At 31.5% G+C, this 18,225-nt stretch overlaps 2 protein-coding genes and 1 long non-coding RNA gene across 3 annotated transcripts; 2 read left to right on the plus strand and 1 right to left on the minus strand.

Annotated features, from left to right (window-relative positions):
• The first annotated feature begins 4,210 nt into the window (after positions 1–4,210).
• Positions 4,211–7,108, plus strand: LOC102589457 (putative pentatricopeptide repeat-containing protein At5g40405). Its single transcript, XM_006351346.2, has 2 exons — positions 4,211–5,218; positions 5,483–7,108. Exons 1-2 carry the CDS (start codon positions 4,841–4,843, stop codon positions 6,308–6,310), a joined length of 1,206 nt encoding a protein of 401 aa, XP_006351408.1. The 5' UTR covers positions 4,211–4,840; the 3' UTR covers positions 6,311–7,108.
• LOC107061340 (uncharacterized) lies at positions 6,300–7,741 on the minus strand. The gene is made up of 2 exons (XR_001473926.1): positions 7,260–7,741; positions 6,300–7,153 (listed from the first exon to the last, which is right to left on the minus strand). It is a non-coding gene; the product is annotated as an uncharacterized lncRNA (long non-coding RNA).
• A 4,264-nt stretch (positions 7,742–12,005) lies between these two features.
• LOC102588911 (ras guanine nucleotide exchange factor P) lies at positions 12,006–15,093 on the plus strand. Its single transcript, XM_006351259.2, has 2 exons — positions 12,006–12,864; positions 14,522–15,093. Exons 1-2 carry the CDS (start codon positions 12,175–12,177, stop codon positions 14,711–14,713), a joined length of 882 nt encoding a protein of 293 aa, XP_006351321.1. The 5' UTR covers positions 12,006–12,174; the 3' UTR covers positions 14,714–15,093.
• The last annotated feature ends 3,132 nt before the right edge of the window (positions 15,094–18,225 follow it).

The following is an 18,225-nucleotide window of genomic DNA, read 5'->3' on the forward strand; positions in this document are numbered from 1 at the left end:
GCAACTAAAGTACAATCCAAAATAACAAAAGAGATTCAAAACCATAAAACATTCATGAAATTCTGTCTTAAGAAATAACACTTTTTACTCCTTGACTCTCCGATTTGACCGACCACCTTGCGTAGAAGCTTCATCTTCACTAACAGATTCAGTATCAATTTTCATCTTTCCATATTCCCACAAGTAATGCTCCAAATCTCAACAGAAGATTTTCAGCATTTACACCCGACATAGATATGTTCATATCTCCACGACACACATATTCAGCAAAAACACAGGTATACAGATCACAATTCCTACAAATATTACCCAATCAGCATAATTAGTACAATACATAGTATAATCAACCACAAAAAAGACACATTATACTTTTACGTGGAGTCTTTTCCATCGAAAATTGATAAATTTTTTGGTTAGTTGGATTGTGAATCGTTTATGTGAAGAAGATTAAAGGTTAAGAAAAATGAAGAAGAATATGGAAGAGAAACCCTTTTGACTTCCCAAAATATTTTCAAGATTTCTTGAAACTATAACTCCACATTGATAAGTACACCCCTTTCTTGGTAAAAAAACAGCTTTATCAAAAAAGGAATAAACTAATTATGATCCCCAAAAGGTCCACTAAGCCTAAAAAAGGGGAAAAAATAAAAGTAATGAATCGTGTGTATTTGAAACTGTTTAGGAGAGAGAATATTTGGTAAATATTAATATCCTAATTATACTCCATATAAAAGGCACGAAATACTAATAGTATGAGAGAAGAAAAATCTAGTAAAACAAAATTAAAATAAATACAAAAATTAAATGTTTTGTTATGTATGTAATTTAAAAACTTAGTTTGTAATTAAATATAAGTATATTGATATTTTGTTAATAAAAGTCTTAAGTAGTATATTTTTGTAATTTTCCCTATTTGTTTTGGTTGATTTGTTTGCTACCCAAGATGATATTAGTTCTTGCATTATGTCTTCTCTTGGTTCAAATAGAAGGAGAAACTTTAGATTGAGTTTCCTTCCGCCACCTTTGTTTGTGCTTGCCTTTCACGACATATGAATAATTATGTATTGATTTGATTGTACCTTGCTATATGAATAATTAAATTTCGCATAACAATTCCTATATTACTTATAATACTGCGGATATTTGGTGAAGAGAGGTCATATTTAAGACATAAACACTTCAACAAATTAAAAGAGATATTTAGTGGCAATAAATATTTCTTTTAACGACATTACTTATTGTTACAAAACTTCTAGCGACAATATAATTGAGTTAACGTCACTATAGTCAGAATCAATAAAGCCTTTAATGGTATCTATACAGTGTACTGATCATAAATATCTATATTATATTATTGATGTTAAATATAATATAGCTACAATTATAATATTATTACCACAAATTAATCAAGATAAAATATTTAAGAACTTTCAAATTAATATTTTATTTAGAAACGTGTAAATAAAAAGCACAAGAAGTACTTTGATGTGTTATCTCTATCTTGATGACATTGGACACTACCGCAAATAGTATTAAGAAAAAAACAATTAATTATTAAGAAATGATAATTACTTAATTAATGATGATAATGAAGAACTTCCTTATGTCCAACATAATTTCATTGAACTTATAATTACATATAATGTTCCTATATGTTTGTTTTCTTTAGCAAAACATGTGACACGTAGTTAATTTCATTTTGTAGATAAGATAAAAAAGAAATTATGGGAACAAGCAAAGATTGGAATAACTAATATAACATCTTTTATTGTGACATTTTCAAGTTAGTTAAGTGAGGGTAATAACTTCTCCTAGAAAGCTTAAAGTTAAATAACATAGGTCACACACATCATAGCTAGAGTACAAGTTATAAGTTTGATCGAATAGAGTAATTTTAGTTCAATTTTTGTAATTGTCTCAAAATGTTATTGAACATATGTTTAAATTATGAAATTAAAATTCAATAACTTAATAAAAAGAGTAGAATTGTGAATCAATAAACTTCAAATTTTGGATATCTACAAAAACTCAATTTCTACCCGGGAGGAGTCTAGATTATAAGAGATAGGATGCTATAAGTTTGTTCAGAATAGAATTGGGACTGTTTGTCTGGTTCTTTTTATGAACCATAATGTCTACTTTGATAATAAATAAAATCTTTATTTACCAAAAAAAAAAAAACTTCAAATTTTGGACCAAAACGCAAAGCCAACCTTAATTTTATGAGTTCGACAGAGCAAAATAACTTTTGTTTGTTCAGTTTATTGTTATTAATAAATTATGTACTAGAGTCAACCAAAAACGTATTTGTTAGGCCAAATATTAAATTCGAGGAATGGAACAAAACATTAGAATTAAATTTAAGAACCAAGTTCATATATTCGTCACCTGTGTCCATTTTGGACAAAATTACCATTTATTAGGAGTTAGGTTCTTTATTATTATGTGAAACATAATGTTATTTTATTAATATTCTGCTAATCTGTTAAGAAAATAAATATCTTACCTAATTTTAGCTTAAAGGTCAGTTAAAAGAGGTAAAAATTGTCCAAAAGCATATATATAAAGGGGTCTAATTTCCTTATGCCTATAGACTCTTTTATATAGTCTTGGACATTCCTCATATTGGGATAGTTTTCCGACTCGAGTTAAGTCTAAGATCAATTTTCTTAATGTGATATAAATGTTTGGTTCGAATAAATTCATAGTTACTCAATATTGAGTCCGTATCTTATATTGTCCACGCTTCAGATGTTCAATCCTGAGCGTGTAGAAAGTGTTTGGAAGGGTATTATCGATCTCTTTATATGGTCTTGATTAATTCTTTATCTCTTGAACTACTAATTAAAATTCGAGTTAAATCAAAATTCATTTTCTTAACAATATCCTTATTTCATTTTGTTAAAATTTCAAATCCTCGAATATGAAGTTAGATTTTGACACAACAAAATTACTCCAATAAAGTCTGAATCCAACCTTGTACAATTTGGCTGAAAAAATAATTTTAGCCCATTGGGTTTGGGGAATTCTAATGTAGCTTTGAAGCCCAAGTTATGTAAATATGTAAATTGAAGCAAGTTTTTATATATGATATTTTATTGGGAAAATTACGCGGTTAAGCAAACTTATACTACTTAATTACTCATCATAGCTATAGTTTACTGTAATTACCACTCACGACTAACATTATACATTAATTACATGGGCTGACTTCGAGTTTGTATAATTAGTCACGTTTGTATATATATAATTCGCCTGAATATACAAATACATATGTATAATAGTATACAATTATCTAACCGATATACACAATTCACCTCTCTCTCGCTCGTTTTTCGGTTTGGATCGGTTTTTATCCAAACCGTGAACACCCCTAGATATACATATACAATTCACCTCTCTCCCACTCTTTGCCCTCTCTCGCTCGCCTCTCACCTTTCTCTCCCAATCTCGCTCGCCTCTCTCCTCCCTCTCCCAATCTCGCTTGCCATATATACAAATACATATGTATAATATACAATTATCTAACCGATATACATATACAATTCACCTCTCTCTCACTCTTTGCCCTCTCTCGCTCGCCTCTCTCCTCCCTATGACATGTAACTATGAATTGTAATTATCAAACTATAGCTATGGAGAATAATTAGGCTATTTTTGAGTGGCTATATGTGAAAGTTCCTCTTTTTAATTAATGTAGCTTAATATGTAATAGTAAATCTATTATATCCTTATAAATTATCAACAAATGTAATAAACTAACTTATAGATAACTTGCTATGCCAATTATGGATAATTGGATATACTAAAAATCAAAAGAGAACTTGTCTATGTTTTACAACTTAAATCTCCTAATTTCAGTTGAAGTCATATGAACTCAATATGTTAAACATAACATATAAATTTATACATAAAAATTAATTATACTTGTTATATATGTAAATTCAAATCCATAACTTTAAATATATAATGAAATCATCTCTCGGACATGTTGATGAGCTTTTGAATAATTCGATATGAGCAAACTCTAAAACATCATATCGTCTATAATGATTCATCCCTAGTGCCTTTGAACTAACGGAAAGGCCTCTCTTCAACTCCCTACAAGGTTCGAATTGCCAACCAACTCTTTTTGATTATGAGTCATTCAAGCCTAAATATTTCAAATGTCGTTTTCTGAAATTCTGGACACGCCTCATTGAAATTTGTTGGGAGTATAAATTAGAGTTGGACTCTGCCTCCACCAATTTCAAATTCTTGATTAGCCTCCAAATAGTGTCACTCAAAGTTCGAAGAGCTGGAAGAAGTAGAAGAAAGACTCGTTTCACTGGTTCAAAAATGTCCAAATCTGAGAATCCTTCAACAAATCCATGGCCATATAATCACTCATTCGTTGCTTCCATCTTCAACAATCTCCTTCATTCTCTCAAAAGTTCTCACTTTTGCAGCTCTTTCACCCAATGGCAGCCTCAATTACGCCAAACGGGTACTTACCCAAATCCCAAATCCTAGTATATTTTCATATAATTCTCTCATTAGAGGTTTTCTTGAATCCCATATCGCTTCTAACGAACCCCTTTTCATATTCAAGAAATTGCTCAAGAGAAATTACCCGAAAACGAATAGTTTTACTTTGGCGTTTGTGTTGAAGTCGTGTTCTATTTTGGCGGCGTTTGATGAGGGGCAACAAGTGCATAAACATGTTGTTCAATCTGGGTTTGGATCGAGTCCCTTTGTTCAGACTTCGTTGTTGAATGTATATGCGAAATGTGAGGAAATTGGGTTGGCGGAGAAGGTGTTTGATGAAATTCCTGACAGAAATGTGGTTGCTTGGAGTGCAATGATTAGTGGGTATTCAAAACTTGGGATGGTTAATGAGTCTTTTAGTTTGTTTAGGGAAATGCAGAAGACAGGTGTTTTGCCTGATAAGGTTACAATGGTGAGTGTGATTTCGGCATGTGCTATGTCTGGGGCGTTAGATTTGGGGAGGTGGGTGCACGCGTATATCGACAAGCAATCGATTGAGAATGATCTTGAGCTTAGTACTGCGCTTGTTAATATGTATGCAAAGTGTGGATACATTGAAAAGGCAATTGAAGTATTCGAAGCAATGCCTTTTAAAGATGCAAAGGCTTGGAGCTCAATGATAGTTGGCTTGGCAGTAAATGGGCTCGCGGAATATGCACTGGTGACCTTTTCCAGGATGAAGAAAGCTAAGGTAATGCAATGATTATGAACAATGCTGTAAGATGCAATTTTTCTTGCTAAATCGTATGAAAGTTATCATCTTGACGCACATATAACTTTTAAGGAGCACATGACTTTGATCTTATTAGGCTTGGTGTTGAATGTTTGCGTAAAATCAGTTGATTAGAGATGTAGTATTTTGTCTATTTACTATAACCGATCATTGAATGGTAAAACTTTGATGTACTGACTATTAGCAACTTATCTGTAATCTATTTTTGAATTTTGCTTTCAGGTAGAACCTAACCATGTGACACTAGTTGGGGTTCTTATGGCATGTGCTCATAGTGGACTAGTTTCTGAAGGGAAAAGGTATTGGACACGCATGATTGAGTCTGGGATTGAGCCATCTTTAGAGCACTATGGCTGCATGGTAGATTTGTTGAGCCGCTCAAACTTAATTGATGAAGCTTATTCATTCGTTGAATCTATGCCACTTGCCCCATGTCCTGCAATATTGCGTACATTACTTGTTGGGTGCAAAAAGAACAAAATCTTGGGCAAAGGTGAAATTCTAGGTCAGCATCTCATTGAATTAGAACCGTGGAATGCAGAGAACTATATCCTACTCTCTAGTCTGTATGCATCAGTATCAGACTGGGAGAAAATGCGGTACGTGAGGAAACAGATGAAAGACAAAGGTATTAAGGCTATGCCAGGATGCAGTTCCATTGAAGTTGATGGTGTTGTGCACAAGTTTGTGATGGGTGATTGGTCACACCCTGAAGCAGAGGAGATCAAAGAGTTCCTAAGGGATATATCTCAAAGGGTATACTCTGCAGGACATGAACCTTGGATTGCTCCTATTCTGCATAATGTGAGTGATGAAGAGAAGGAGATTGCACTTTGTGAGCACAGTGAAAGGTTAGCTATTGCTTTTGGCCTTTTGAAGACAAAAGCACCTACAGTGATTAGGATAGTGAAGAACCTTAGGGTTTGTAGGGATTGCCATGAAGTGACGAAGATAATTAGTAGAATATATAACAGAGAGATAATTGTTAGGGACAGAGTTAGGTTTCACAGATTTGTAAACGGAGCTTGTTCTTGCAGAGATTTTTGGTAAATAGCATTCCATTGATAATATAATGCAAAGACCCTACTTCAGGAATTGTCTCTTTTTTCCTTTGGTTTTGGACAGGGGAAGGAGGGGTTGAGACTTGTAATAAGAGAGTAAAGCCAGAGAGCTATGTTGTCGGACTCTTCAAAATTGTCGAGTGGTGCATGTTGGATCCTCCCAAAGTAGTGCATTTTTGGAGGATCAGATACAATTGCTTTTTGGAGAGTCCAAACAACGAAGCCAGAGAGATCTTAAAAGACATAGTAAGGGCTGAATTTATTAGATAAAGGCTAGATGGAAGAGGGCAAATGTGGGAATGATATTAGATGCTACAATCCAGATAGCTTTACTATAGAGAAAGAACTAATTTTCCCTGAGGAGACCTAATCAGCCTCATTTTCCGACTCACATTTCTCTTGCACAATACAAAAGCTTTTATCCAATATTTGGTCTAACCAATGATTAGGTTCATTTGAGTTTGAAATATTACTATATGATTATTCTGTTAAATGTCATTTGTATATCTCCTCTTTTGGAACTGGTATATAGTCATGGTCAGCAATCCAGATTCGTTGCCGAGGTTAAAGTCAGTGTCTGCGCCATCAACTGAGCATTTCAGCAGGCACTGGGAAGTGTAAACACCAAAGCAACCACATCCCCTGACCTTAAATGAGATTGTTGCTTGTTGGAAGACGGGATTTCGCTCAGAAAAGTCCCCACTTCTGAGGTATTATCTCTATCCATGTTCTTTGTTTCGAAGAACTATTCAGGTGAACTTCATATTGATCAACTGCTTGAACATTATCTTGTAATCCAAGTGGAGAAAAAAAAGATGTTTATTGTCATTTCCTGCAAATCAAGGAATTATTTACTGTCTCAGTAAGATGTGTTATTTGCTTAATAAGTTAAAACACAAAGGAAAAGGTGGTAAGCTCAATCTTTAGCAAAAGCTCACCTTGAAGTAATCAAAGTTGGTAAACAGGTTTAGTGTGACCCCAAGAAATGAGAGGAATGCTGGGTTGGGCTCTTCTCAATTTTAGTCCATAATGGTTTACCTTTCCTTCTTTGAGCCGAGGGTCTATAGGAAGCAACCTTTCTACTTAGACAAATAGCGGATTATATATAAAATCATATATTGTCATAGGGGTACTTTAGGCACATACTTTACAAAATATCTTCATCTCTAGTATGTACTCAAGGATGTGGCTTAGTGATCAATGAAGTGATTGAAAATCATGAGGTCTAATGTTCAAATTCTAGCGGAAACAAAAAAATTTGTATGTGCTTTCTTCTCATTTGTTTAAGTCTTCGTGAACAGAGTTATTCAGTACTTGTGCTAGTGAGAGGTAATATGTATCTTCTATAATTAGTTGAGGTGTGTCCAAGATAATCTTGATTCTTGACCATCATTATATAAAATAAAAAAGCATGCCCATTTCTCAACCAACAAAGTATATACAAAAAGTAATGGCCTACAAGATGATAGAAGGGTAAAAACCCTACATGTCTGAAATAGGTTAGGATATGTTTGTTGTTTTGTGAATAAAAAAATTAAAAAAAGAAAGGAAAAAGGGAGGGTGCTAACAATTTTGATAAATCCATCTTTCATCAAATTAAAATTCAGGAAAATTATATCACTAAGAATTTTCTTGATCAAGTTTACGCGTTAATTTTCTATGATGACATCATCCCCCTCCCCCGTTTGAGCTTTGGATCAACAATAAAGTTATCTACATTTAACCTATAAATCACGAGTTCAAGCCGTGAAATCATTTAGTGATGCTTGTATTAGGATAGGCAGCTTACATCAAACCCTCAGGGGTATGACCCTTCCTTAAATCCTACGTGAATGCAGAATGCTTAGCACATCGTAGAGATCGAAATGTAGAAATATTATTAATATGGACAAAATATCAACTTCAAATGTCCACCATCATAAAACATTAGTCACCATGGAGATCACCAACTATAATAAAAAAAAACAACAAAACAATTTTAAAAATATTTAAAACATCCTTTTCATATAATATGTTCCAGTATCATAGTAAACACTTGTTATCTAACTTTGTTACGACAAACAAAATTAAATAATTAATGGACGAATGTCATATTCCACCTTCTTTCTTCCCACTCACATTTACATCACTATATTTGATTGGAAAATTTATAAAATTACAATATAACAAAAAGTAAAAATAAGCTTCTTTGATTTTTCTTAAATGTCTTAATCATTAGTTATTATAATATTATTAGTCCTTTTTTAGTGATTTGATAATGTTGATTATTACGTGTGACGTGGGCATCTTTAAAGCCCTTTAATATTTTATTTATTTAATAGTACATTTAATCCTTCAATTTATTGATAAATTCTATTTTAGTCCGTATGATATCAGACTAAACACATCTTCAATTGTATACTCTTTTTTATCCTTTTGTTGATCGTCGTTTCAGTTCAATTTCCTCACGCCTTATGTTAAGTTTGTATTTGTATACTTCATATTTGATAGGACTAAAAATACATATTTATATTAATTAGAGGTTAAATATGTCGGATACATTTAATCCTTCAATTTATTGATAAATTCTATTTTAGTCCATATGATATCAGACTAAACACATCTTCAATTGTATACTCTTTTTTATCCTTTTGTTGATCGTTGTTTCAGTTCAATTTCCTCACGCCTTATGTTAAGTTTGTATTTGGATACTTCATATTTGATAGGACTAAAAATACATATTTATATTAATTAAAGGTTAAATATGTCGGAATCATATATCATAAAGACTATATCTAAATTTATCAATACCTTAGGGATTCAAAATGATATTATCTCTATTTTATTTGTAATTTATCGTAGACGTGTCAATCTTGTTTGATGAAATTGACGCAAGACAATAGTTTAGTATTAACCAATGAGTGGACTCCACATGGAGATTTTGTTTTATTGTTTATGATTTTGACTGATAAGGTACACGCGTGTTTGAATTCATATGGTTCGATGTCCAATACTCGTATTTGAGATCGATAAAATTCAAATTTGTGCATTACATGACTCATTTACTTGGGTGACACTTCCATTTTTCTTAATGGAAAAAGGACAAATACACCCCCGAATTATCATAAATGGTATGCAAATATTCTCCGTCATATTTTTGGGACATTGGTGCCCATGTCGTCCAATAACTAGAGCATATATATCATTTATACTAATGGATATACACATGTCATAATCTTATCACCCTATATTTATTAAATATCGGATCGACGGATAAAATTATGACACATGTCCCTATTTAGCCTTCCGTTAAAGTGAAGGGCATATATGTTCTAGTTTTTGGACGGCATGAACACTAATATCCCAAAAATATGACGGAGGGTATTTACTTACCATTTATGATAATTCGAAGATATATTTATCCTTTTTCCCTTTCTTAATTTTCAAGAGTTTAAACTCGAAATCTTCTACCATCTTATGGATCGACTACCACCAATCCACCACTACCTACTTTACTATTTTTGTGGGCTCCTCCCATGCAAAATATTTCTGGCCGACACTACTTTGAGCCAAAAGAAGAAAGTGATTTTTACAATTTAAATGGTGGGGAAAAAATCACTGATTTTTTTTTTCTTTTTTAGTTTTTAGAATGTTTGGAAGAGATATCAAATTTATTTAATTTTTACATCCAAACGTCATTTAAAAGTAATTTACTTCTGTCAAAAAAAAATAATAGGATCGTAAATATGTATGAGTTTAATAATATACATAAGCAATTTGAATAGAGACTTGTAATTCAATGTAGGTGAAAAACTTTAATAAGTAGAGAAAATGTGCATGAATATTAAAATTATTGTATATAGTAGTTATTTATCATAGGGAGATAGAATCTCTAAAGATTACACTTCCTATTATGGATTTTTGGCGTATTTAGATTTATTATATGATAAATGTCTCATTAGTGTACTGTAGGTGAAAAACTTTAATAAGTAGAGAAAATGTGTATGAATGTTAAAATTATTGTATATAGTAGTTATTTATCATAGGGAGATAGAATCTCTAAAGATTACACTTCCTATTATGGATTTTTGGCGTATTTAGATTATTATATGATAAATGTCTCATTAGTGTACTCTTGTTTTTAATTTACTTTTTGGAATAATATTTCAAATCGAATGTTAGTTGTTAATTCAGAAACTGCAATTTCAATTACTTTTTAGGGCTTGATTATTTAAAAATTGTATATAATAACAAACTATTAATTCAAATTAAATGTTATAACCACAATTTGATTTAATTGTAATCCGTAGTAAAATGTTGCCATTCGCCTCTCTCCCTGAAATTCTCGCTCGCCACTCTCCCTTTCTCGCTTGCCAGTCTCTCCCTCGCCTCTCTCACTTTATACAAACACAAATGTATAAATTGCGTTTCTGTTTGTATAAAGCGAGAGAAAAATTGTATATACACATGCAAATATATATATCTTCGTCCTATACACTTATAATTATACAATACAAATCTTCTCCTGCCCAGTTCTCTTTTGCCTTTCTCTTTCTCACTTTATGCAAACACAGATTATACAAAATACAATGTATAATTTGTGTTTGTATAAAGCAAGAGAGAGAGATTTGATATACAAACGTTTTATTTCGATTCAATTGTATACAAATTCAAATTTTATGCAGATATACAAACACATAAAATTGAATTGAGAGGCTGCCAACGAATTATACAAACGAGAGGCTGCCAATAATTCATACAAATGAGAGGCTACCAACGATTTTATACAAATCTGATTCCCCCAGCGATTTATACAATTTGATGCTCCATAGCAAACATAAAGTTTGTTATGGAGCACAATTATGCAAACTGAAGCTATATCATATAAATATAATTTTTATATTTGCTAAATGTGAAAGTTATTTTTTTTAAAAAGTATTTCATGAATTTGATATCAACAAGTATAATTAACGTCCACTTTATAAGAATAAGGTCGCAAGTGATTCTTCTCCTTTTCTTTAAAAAAATTCATTGTCGAAATCAAGTCTTAACGTGAGAAATTCAAATTGAGCCACGTATGCACTTGTTGTGGTATACCCAAATTCCCAAACATTTAAAAAGAGTCAAATGGGACATGGCTATTGGCTACCCATATAGCAATGGAGATATGAAAAATAATTTATTTAATTTAAATTTCTTTAAAAGAAAAGCTAATTATAATAAATATATAGAGTAATTAATTACCTGATAAATATTATACATTGTCATTTATATACTAATAAATAAGCTAAACCACAATAGTTATATTATATTTATTTGTTTTTAAATTATTATTGGACAAAACTTTGACCAAACACACTTACAATCTTAATGCAGAAGAAAGCACCACTAATTTCTTGGATTCTCATAATTCAATTACTGTTCCTACGTGCATGTGTGGCATCATTATTTATCGATCATTTTTTTTTCTCGCTAGTTTCATATCTCAATTATCATTTCATTTGTATTAAAATACAATACATCTTGATGTTGATTGGGAGCCAACTCCCATCATTTTTCTCTTTTGGAGACTCAAACCCCTTAACCTTAAGATCGGATATGAATAATACTTATAATCATATGAACAATTCCTTCCTACTGAAACCTCAAAACCTCACAGTGACCACCGTCTAAATATGTTTTTGACCATTAACTCTCATATTCAATCTATAAAAAAAAAAAAACCATAGTCATCATCTATATCTTTAATTCTTTTCCTCTTTTCACCTTAAATTTTTTTTGTACTTAACCCCACCTCCTCTCCCTTCCACTACTATTACCCCTCAACTCAAATATACACTAAAAACCAAAAAATAAAGTAGAAAAATCTTTGATATGTTGAATAATCAAACACCTAATACCCTAGCAAACACTACTACCAACAACAACAACAACAATACTATAATAGAAAATCATCAACATGATCATCAAGAAGAAGAACAAATCAGAGACATCCATGCTTTAACCCCACCAAGACCTCCATCAAATCGTGGCCGTCGAATCGAAGCTTGGGAAACAAGTAGCCATAGATCATCGTCAATTTCCGAAGTAGCATCTAGCGAGAATTTCTCTACTATGAGCCGGGAATTCAACGCCCTCGTTCTCGCGGGATCGTCGGTTAGCAACAACCACGGAAGCGAGAACGAGGTCAATAATCATATATACAATAACAATAATTATAATAATAATTTGGAGAGCATCGGCGAAAACAATGATGCGCCAATTGAAGAAACAAATCCGTTAGCTATCGTGCCGGACAATTATAGTAATACTTTGGATCCGATTATTATTAATCCTTCTTCGTCTCCGAGAAGAAGGATTAATAATAATTTTTTGAGGAATAATATTGGAGAAGTTAGTAGTGTTCAAAGGGTGAAAAAAGAAGAAGTTGAATCGAAGATAAGTGCATGGCAAAATGCTAAAATTTCGAAGATTAATAATAGGTTTAAACGTGAAGATGTTGTTATTAATGGATGGGAAAGTGAAGAAGTACAAAAAGCTACCTCTTGGATGAAGAAAATTGAGGTACGTTTCATTGATTTTTTGTATTTATTTGTATTATTGTTTGGAAAAAATTATCTTTCTTTCATTGTGCTTTTTATAGAGACGGAGTTGGAATTTATTAGGTTTAAGGGTTCTGGATATTCAATCGAAATTGTAGCTCTGCCTCAGATTCTAACTTTTTTTTTACATTGTGGATGTGTTCGATAGGAAGGAAAATGTTATGATGAAAAATATTTTCTTAGAAAATAATTTTTTGAAAAATAAATATTTTTTTCTCAATTTATTTTTTATGTTTGGTACGTAGCAAAAATATTATTCTAAAACATTTGTATACTATAATCTAGACAAATAATATGGAAGGTGAGCTGGGGTGGAGGCTACGGGAAGATGGGTGAAGATAAGGTGGTGAGGATAAAAATATCATTTGTACTTATTTTCTAATGTAAACATTTTTCAAAAAAATTGAGGTACAAAAACAGCCCGTGTCATGAAAATCTTCTTTATTTTAAATTTCTTCAAGTTTAATTAATTATTCCTTTCCTTCAACGTAGATCTTTCTTTTTTTTTGTCTATAGGAGTTTATTTGACTCTAATTTTAAATTAACTACCACCACAAATTAACTTAGTTTTACCTCTCATGCTTCTTGTATATGCGCTTAATTGTATATTGAATCGATTGAATTATTATCTGACATGAATCTTTATTAATCAAAATTTCGATTTTTATATTATACATCGAATGAAAAGAAGAATAAAAAACAATATTGAGTGGATAATGATGTGCATCATATAGTTAAATTATTAGTGGTTTACATGATTGCTAAAAATCAGGAGCACTCATTTTTTTCCCCTACGATATATTGATTGTGCATGCACATGATTGGTCCAGCGTGACTATGATTAGATATTAAATTAGTCCAATAATAATAATACTAATATTCTAATAATGCAAACCACTTGTTCTTCCCTTGTATGTTGGAAATTCTTAAATTGAACTTTAAAACACCCCTACATATCTATGTAATCTAAATTCTTTCCATAATTATAAATTTCAAATTTCACTTGAATCAAAGTATCAAAATAAATACTAAACATCGAATGAAAATCAAAACAAAAAGTCTCATAAAAAAGTTTTAGTTATAAGCACTTTATATTAAATTTGATGTACCGTTATAACAGGTGAAAAATTACTTTGTTATTCTAGGTTAATTTAACTTGATAGTAATTATAATAATAATAATAATAATAATAATAATATAGAAGTTGTGACTCATTATTTTGAGTGGTTCTTGATGAACTTTTGCCCACATCTTTTTCTAATTCTCTACCTACCTAGACCCTAAAGAAATAGGTTACCTATTGATCAAGTTGTCTATTTTATTTTCCAAGTACTAATTAATTTCCTTAATTACAACTAATTATATATAACTAGAGAAAAATGATATTTATATTAACTTTATATAATATATTTTTTTACGAATGATGTTCAGATAAACCCCTTGCGCCTCTAGCTCTGTCCCAGATATATGAATCTAGAGTGTTCACTAGTAAGGGCGTACCGCGGATGTAATGTATATGTTCATCCAAACTCAATAGATATTTTTTTGGTAGGAAGCGTTTTTCATGAACCTTACGTTAATAAAGTTTAATTTCTCAATCCGTCTCTATTGTTTATCAGAGGAAGCTAGAGGAGAAGAGAGTAAAAGCCCTAGAAAAGATGCAAAATGATATAGCAAAAGCACACAGAAAAGCAGAAGAAAAAAAGGCATCAGCAGAAGCAAAGAGAGGAACAAAAGTTGCAAAAGTTGTTGAAATTTCCAATTTGATGAGAGCTGTTGGCAGAGCTCCACCTAAACGAGCCTTCTTTTAATTAAGGATCGTTAATTTTGTTAGATTGTCTACATCATATTTCTTGGAATGCAGGCCTGAAAAAACGCATGATATTTTGTGCATCAGATAAAAAAGATTGTTAGTATTAGAAAAAATAGTTTGTTGTAATATATGTGTGTGTGTGTGTTTGGAATTAATAGTAGTATGTTAATTAGTCTATAGGAGTCTCCTTTCTATTTTTTAAATGATTGGGCACCCTTATTGACATATAAAAATATTAGTTTGCTAGTTTGTGCTTGAATTATTTAGTTGAATACTTTCTCTCGAGTGTTTTAGAAAATTGTAGTGAGAATTTTGAGTGATTTTGTGTGTTAAACACTTTTGTAATGATTTTTGGGAAATTAAATATATTTTCAATGAGCTTAAGAAGAAGACATATAAATGTACCATTCTATTTCAATTTGATTATTGGGTGCGGCATATTCATGGAATGACAAAGCAAACTCTCAATCCTTTTAATTTCTTGAATTTTGATTAGCGTGGCTTTTTCTCTCGATCGATTTGAATTTTCATTTTTTATTTTAAGTTAACTAGAGTAGTCAGTAGTTAGGCGGATTTCAATGTATACTACATAAGAAATCACCAAAGAAATTAGATGCGCTTAGGATATAGTGTTATTAATGTATGATTATTTCCATTTGTAACCGATATATAGTTACTAGAAAAAGGTGATGATATGCGGTGTTTCAAACTGTCATAATGTTTAAGTAATGCGTATTGTTGGTATAAATAACTTTTACATGAACAAATCGATCATCTTTTGCTATAACATGTAACATATCTTTTTTGACAATTTAAAATCTCATATTTTTGAAGGCTTACAAATAAACATCTTTTGAATGACCTTAAATGCTTAATTACTAACTTAAAAAAAAATGACTCACTTGAAGATTAGGTATACCAATTTGAAGAAAAAAAACATTGATTGATAACAATTGAGAGTGCATTCTCATTTATATATATTATTTATTATGACTTCTTTTTTTCTATACATTCTTTTATTATACAAACTTTTGTTTTAATAATTCTCAATAAATAAAAAAAGGCATTGTTCTTTGTCACTATTGGTAAGCAAACTAGAAATATCACCAAGCCAATTTATTCATTGTAGCAGTTGCTAATTTGTTTTCTACTAATTGTATTTGAGTTCAAATATCACAAAAAGAAAAAGATGGTAGTTCCAACTATCCAATTGTCACACAACTAACAAATTATATTTTTAATAAGATTACTAAAGTTTTTAATCAATAGGTCTTGTCACAAGTCTTAACGATAAAGTGTATTGTAACTTTAGATGTTCATAAGTTTTTACGAATATATCACTAAAATTTGCATAAAAAAATTAGGTACCAACCTGTTTTTGCTTCTCAATTTCAATAACTCCTAATGACTAGATTAAATCTGAACCTTCGAAATTGGACGTGAGAGGTAGTGGTTTACCCTGCAGCGGATGTTAGCAGTTTGAGTCCGCGTATCTCTAACTCGTGAACTTAGCTAATACAAAGATTCACTATCTTTTTTAATAATCAAGCTCACTATGGTAATTGATATATATTGTTGTTTGAGATAAGCCCAAATTAGGCACAGGGCAGCTCACCTTGACTCTTGAGGCCTATGGTATGTTATTTAGTAGCATGAGAGGCCCAAGATATTGATGTACCTATGTCATTACTCGGAAATTATACTTAGTGACGTCTCTAGAGATAAATGATTCTGAACTTCCGACTCTTAAACATTTAAGTTAAAAGTCAAAAGTTATTCAACGTGAAATTTTGCCCATGAAACAAGCAGGATCAAAAAAAATCAAGACAACCTACATACTTCTCTGGTCCACCCCTATTATACAAATTAGTTCAAATTATGTAGTCCATACCTAACAAGGAGGGATTAATTATACACCTAATCTACAAGTGAGATTGCATTCTCATTTATTTATTATGACATTTTATTATCTATATATTTTTTTAGTATTTAAATATTTTGTTCTTATCATGATTAGTAAGCAAATTAGAAAAGAAAAAAATTGTCATGCAAAATTTCATCGTAGCAGTTGCTATTTTGTTTTCTACTTATTGTACTTAGTTTTTGTTGTATTTTCATTGCTTACATTAGCAAAAACTCACTTTCCAATTTTCAACTATTTTCTTGGATAAAAGGGACAACATGAAAGAAGAATAAATTCGTACAAAGTGAGATTTCTGTTCATTACAATTAATCACCTCCAAAATTTTCGGAAACCAAAATCCTAGTGCTCTAATTTCTTGATCAGATAAAGATGCTCGTCTTAAATACGGAGGAAGTTGTGAAACAAGAAGTGGTGCATGAATATTCGTGCATGACACCTAAGGGGAAGAGATTTCGGATACCGGAGAATTCATCGTGCCCATCGGCTCCGAAAAAGAGAAGGCCGGTAGGTGCAACTAATTCATGTGTGTCAAAAAGAAGAAGATTATTAGATGATACGTTAATATTTTCTCCTACTAAGGTCGAAGTCTTTTATGTTTATGCATTTAGGAAAAATAATATTGTCAAAAGCTCAAATGATCTTTTTAACTGAAGAGGATTAATTCCCCCCTTCTTAAATTAGTAAGTGTTCCTCAAACTATATGTACATATATATGTCATGCATTTTCGATTACTATGTTATGAAACTTTTGGTTGTGTTTTTAAGATGATTAATTCCCCTTCAGAGTTAAATTAGTAAGGATTGCTGCTTAATTAAACTATATGTGCATGTCATGCATTTTCGATTTCTAAGTTAAAAGTTCGGGTGAAACCCTAGCTATCCTTAAGATCCACCTTTGTTTGGGTCTAAATATGACTTGAATAGCTTCATTTTATAGTACGAATGGTCCCTAAGCCCATCAATGGTTGTAATCATGGATATATTCAGAAGATGGGCTTTTAGCCTCGTTATCTTGTTTCTCAAATATCATAAATTTTGCAATTTTACCTCGAGAAAAGGTTTAAATATGTCATCAAACTTTGAGAAATTACATATTTATATCATCTATTAAAAATTGAGCTCATTTATGTTAATATCTGTCACGACCCAAAAATGGATGTGATGGCACTCGTCGTATCCCACCAAGACAAGTCAGCCTAAAACCCAATCATTTCTATAAAGTGCGGAAATAAAGCAAAGTTCAATAACAATTACTATTGCGAAAACAAGTCAACTTAATTCAATCCCCAAAACCTGGTGGTCACGTGCACAAGCCTCTAATGTAAATACTAGAATTGAAATAAAATACGCAAGTCTCAAATGATGTTGTCTTTCAAGTAAAAACAAAATCATAAACAGGAGTAAGGAGGTTCGCTGAGATGACAAACAGCTACCTCTCAGATCTCCACAGAAAGCCTCGGAAACGAAGAGAATGGAAGGTATCACGAAGATCCGGGCTCGTAACCTACAAAAGATTGTAGAAGCAAGGGGTGAGTACCAAACCACACGGTACTCAACAAGCAAACCTCTAAACACAAGTTAAGGGT

The sequence above is a fragment of the Solanum tuberosum genome, unplaced genomic scaffold, assembly GCF_000226075.1.
Source record: "Solanum tuberosum cultivar DM 1-3 516 R44 unplaced genomic scaffold, SolTub_3.0 scf00129, whole genome shotgun sequence".
In the NCBI taxonomy this organism is placed as follows: Eukaryota; Viridiplantae; Streptophyta; class Magnoliopsida; order Solanales; family Solanaceae; genus Solanum; species Solanum tuberosum.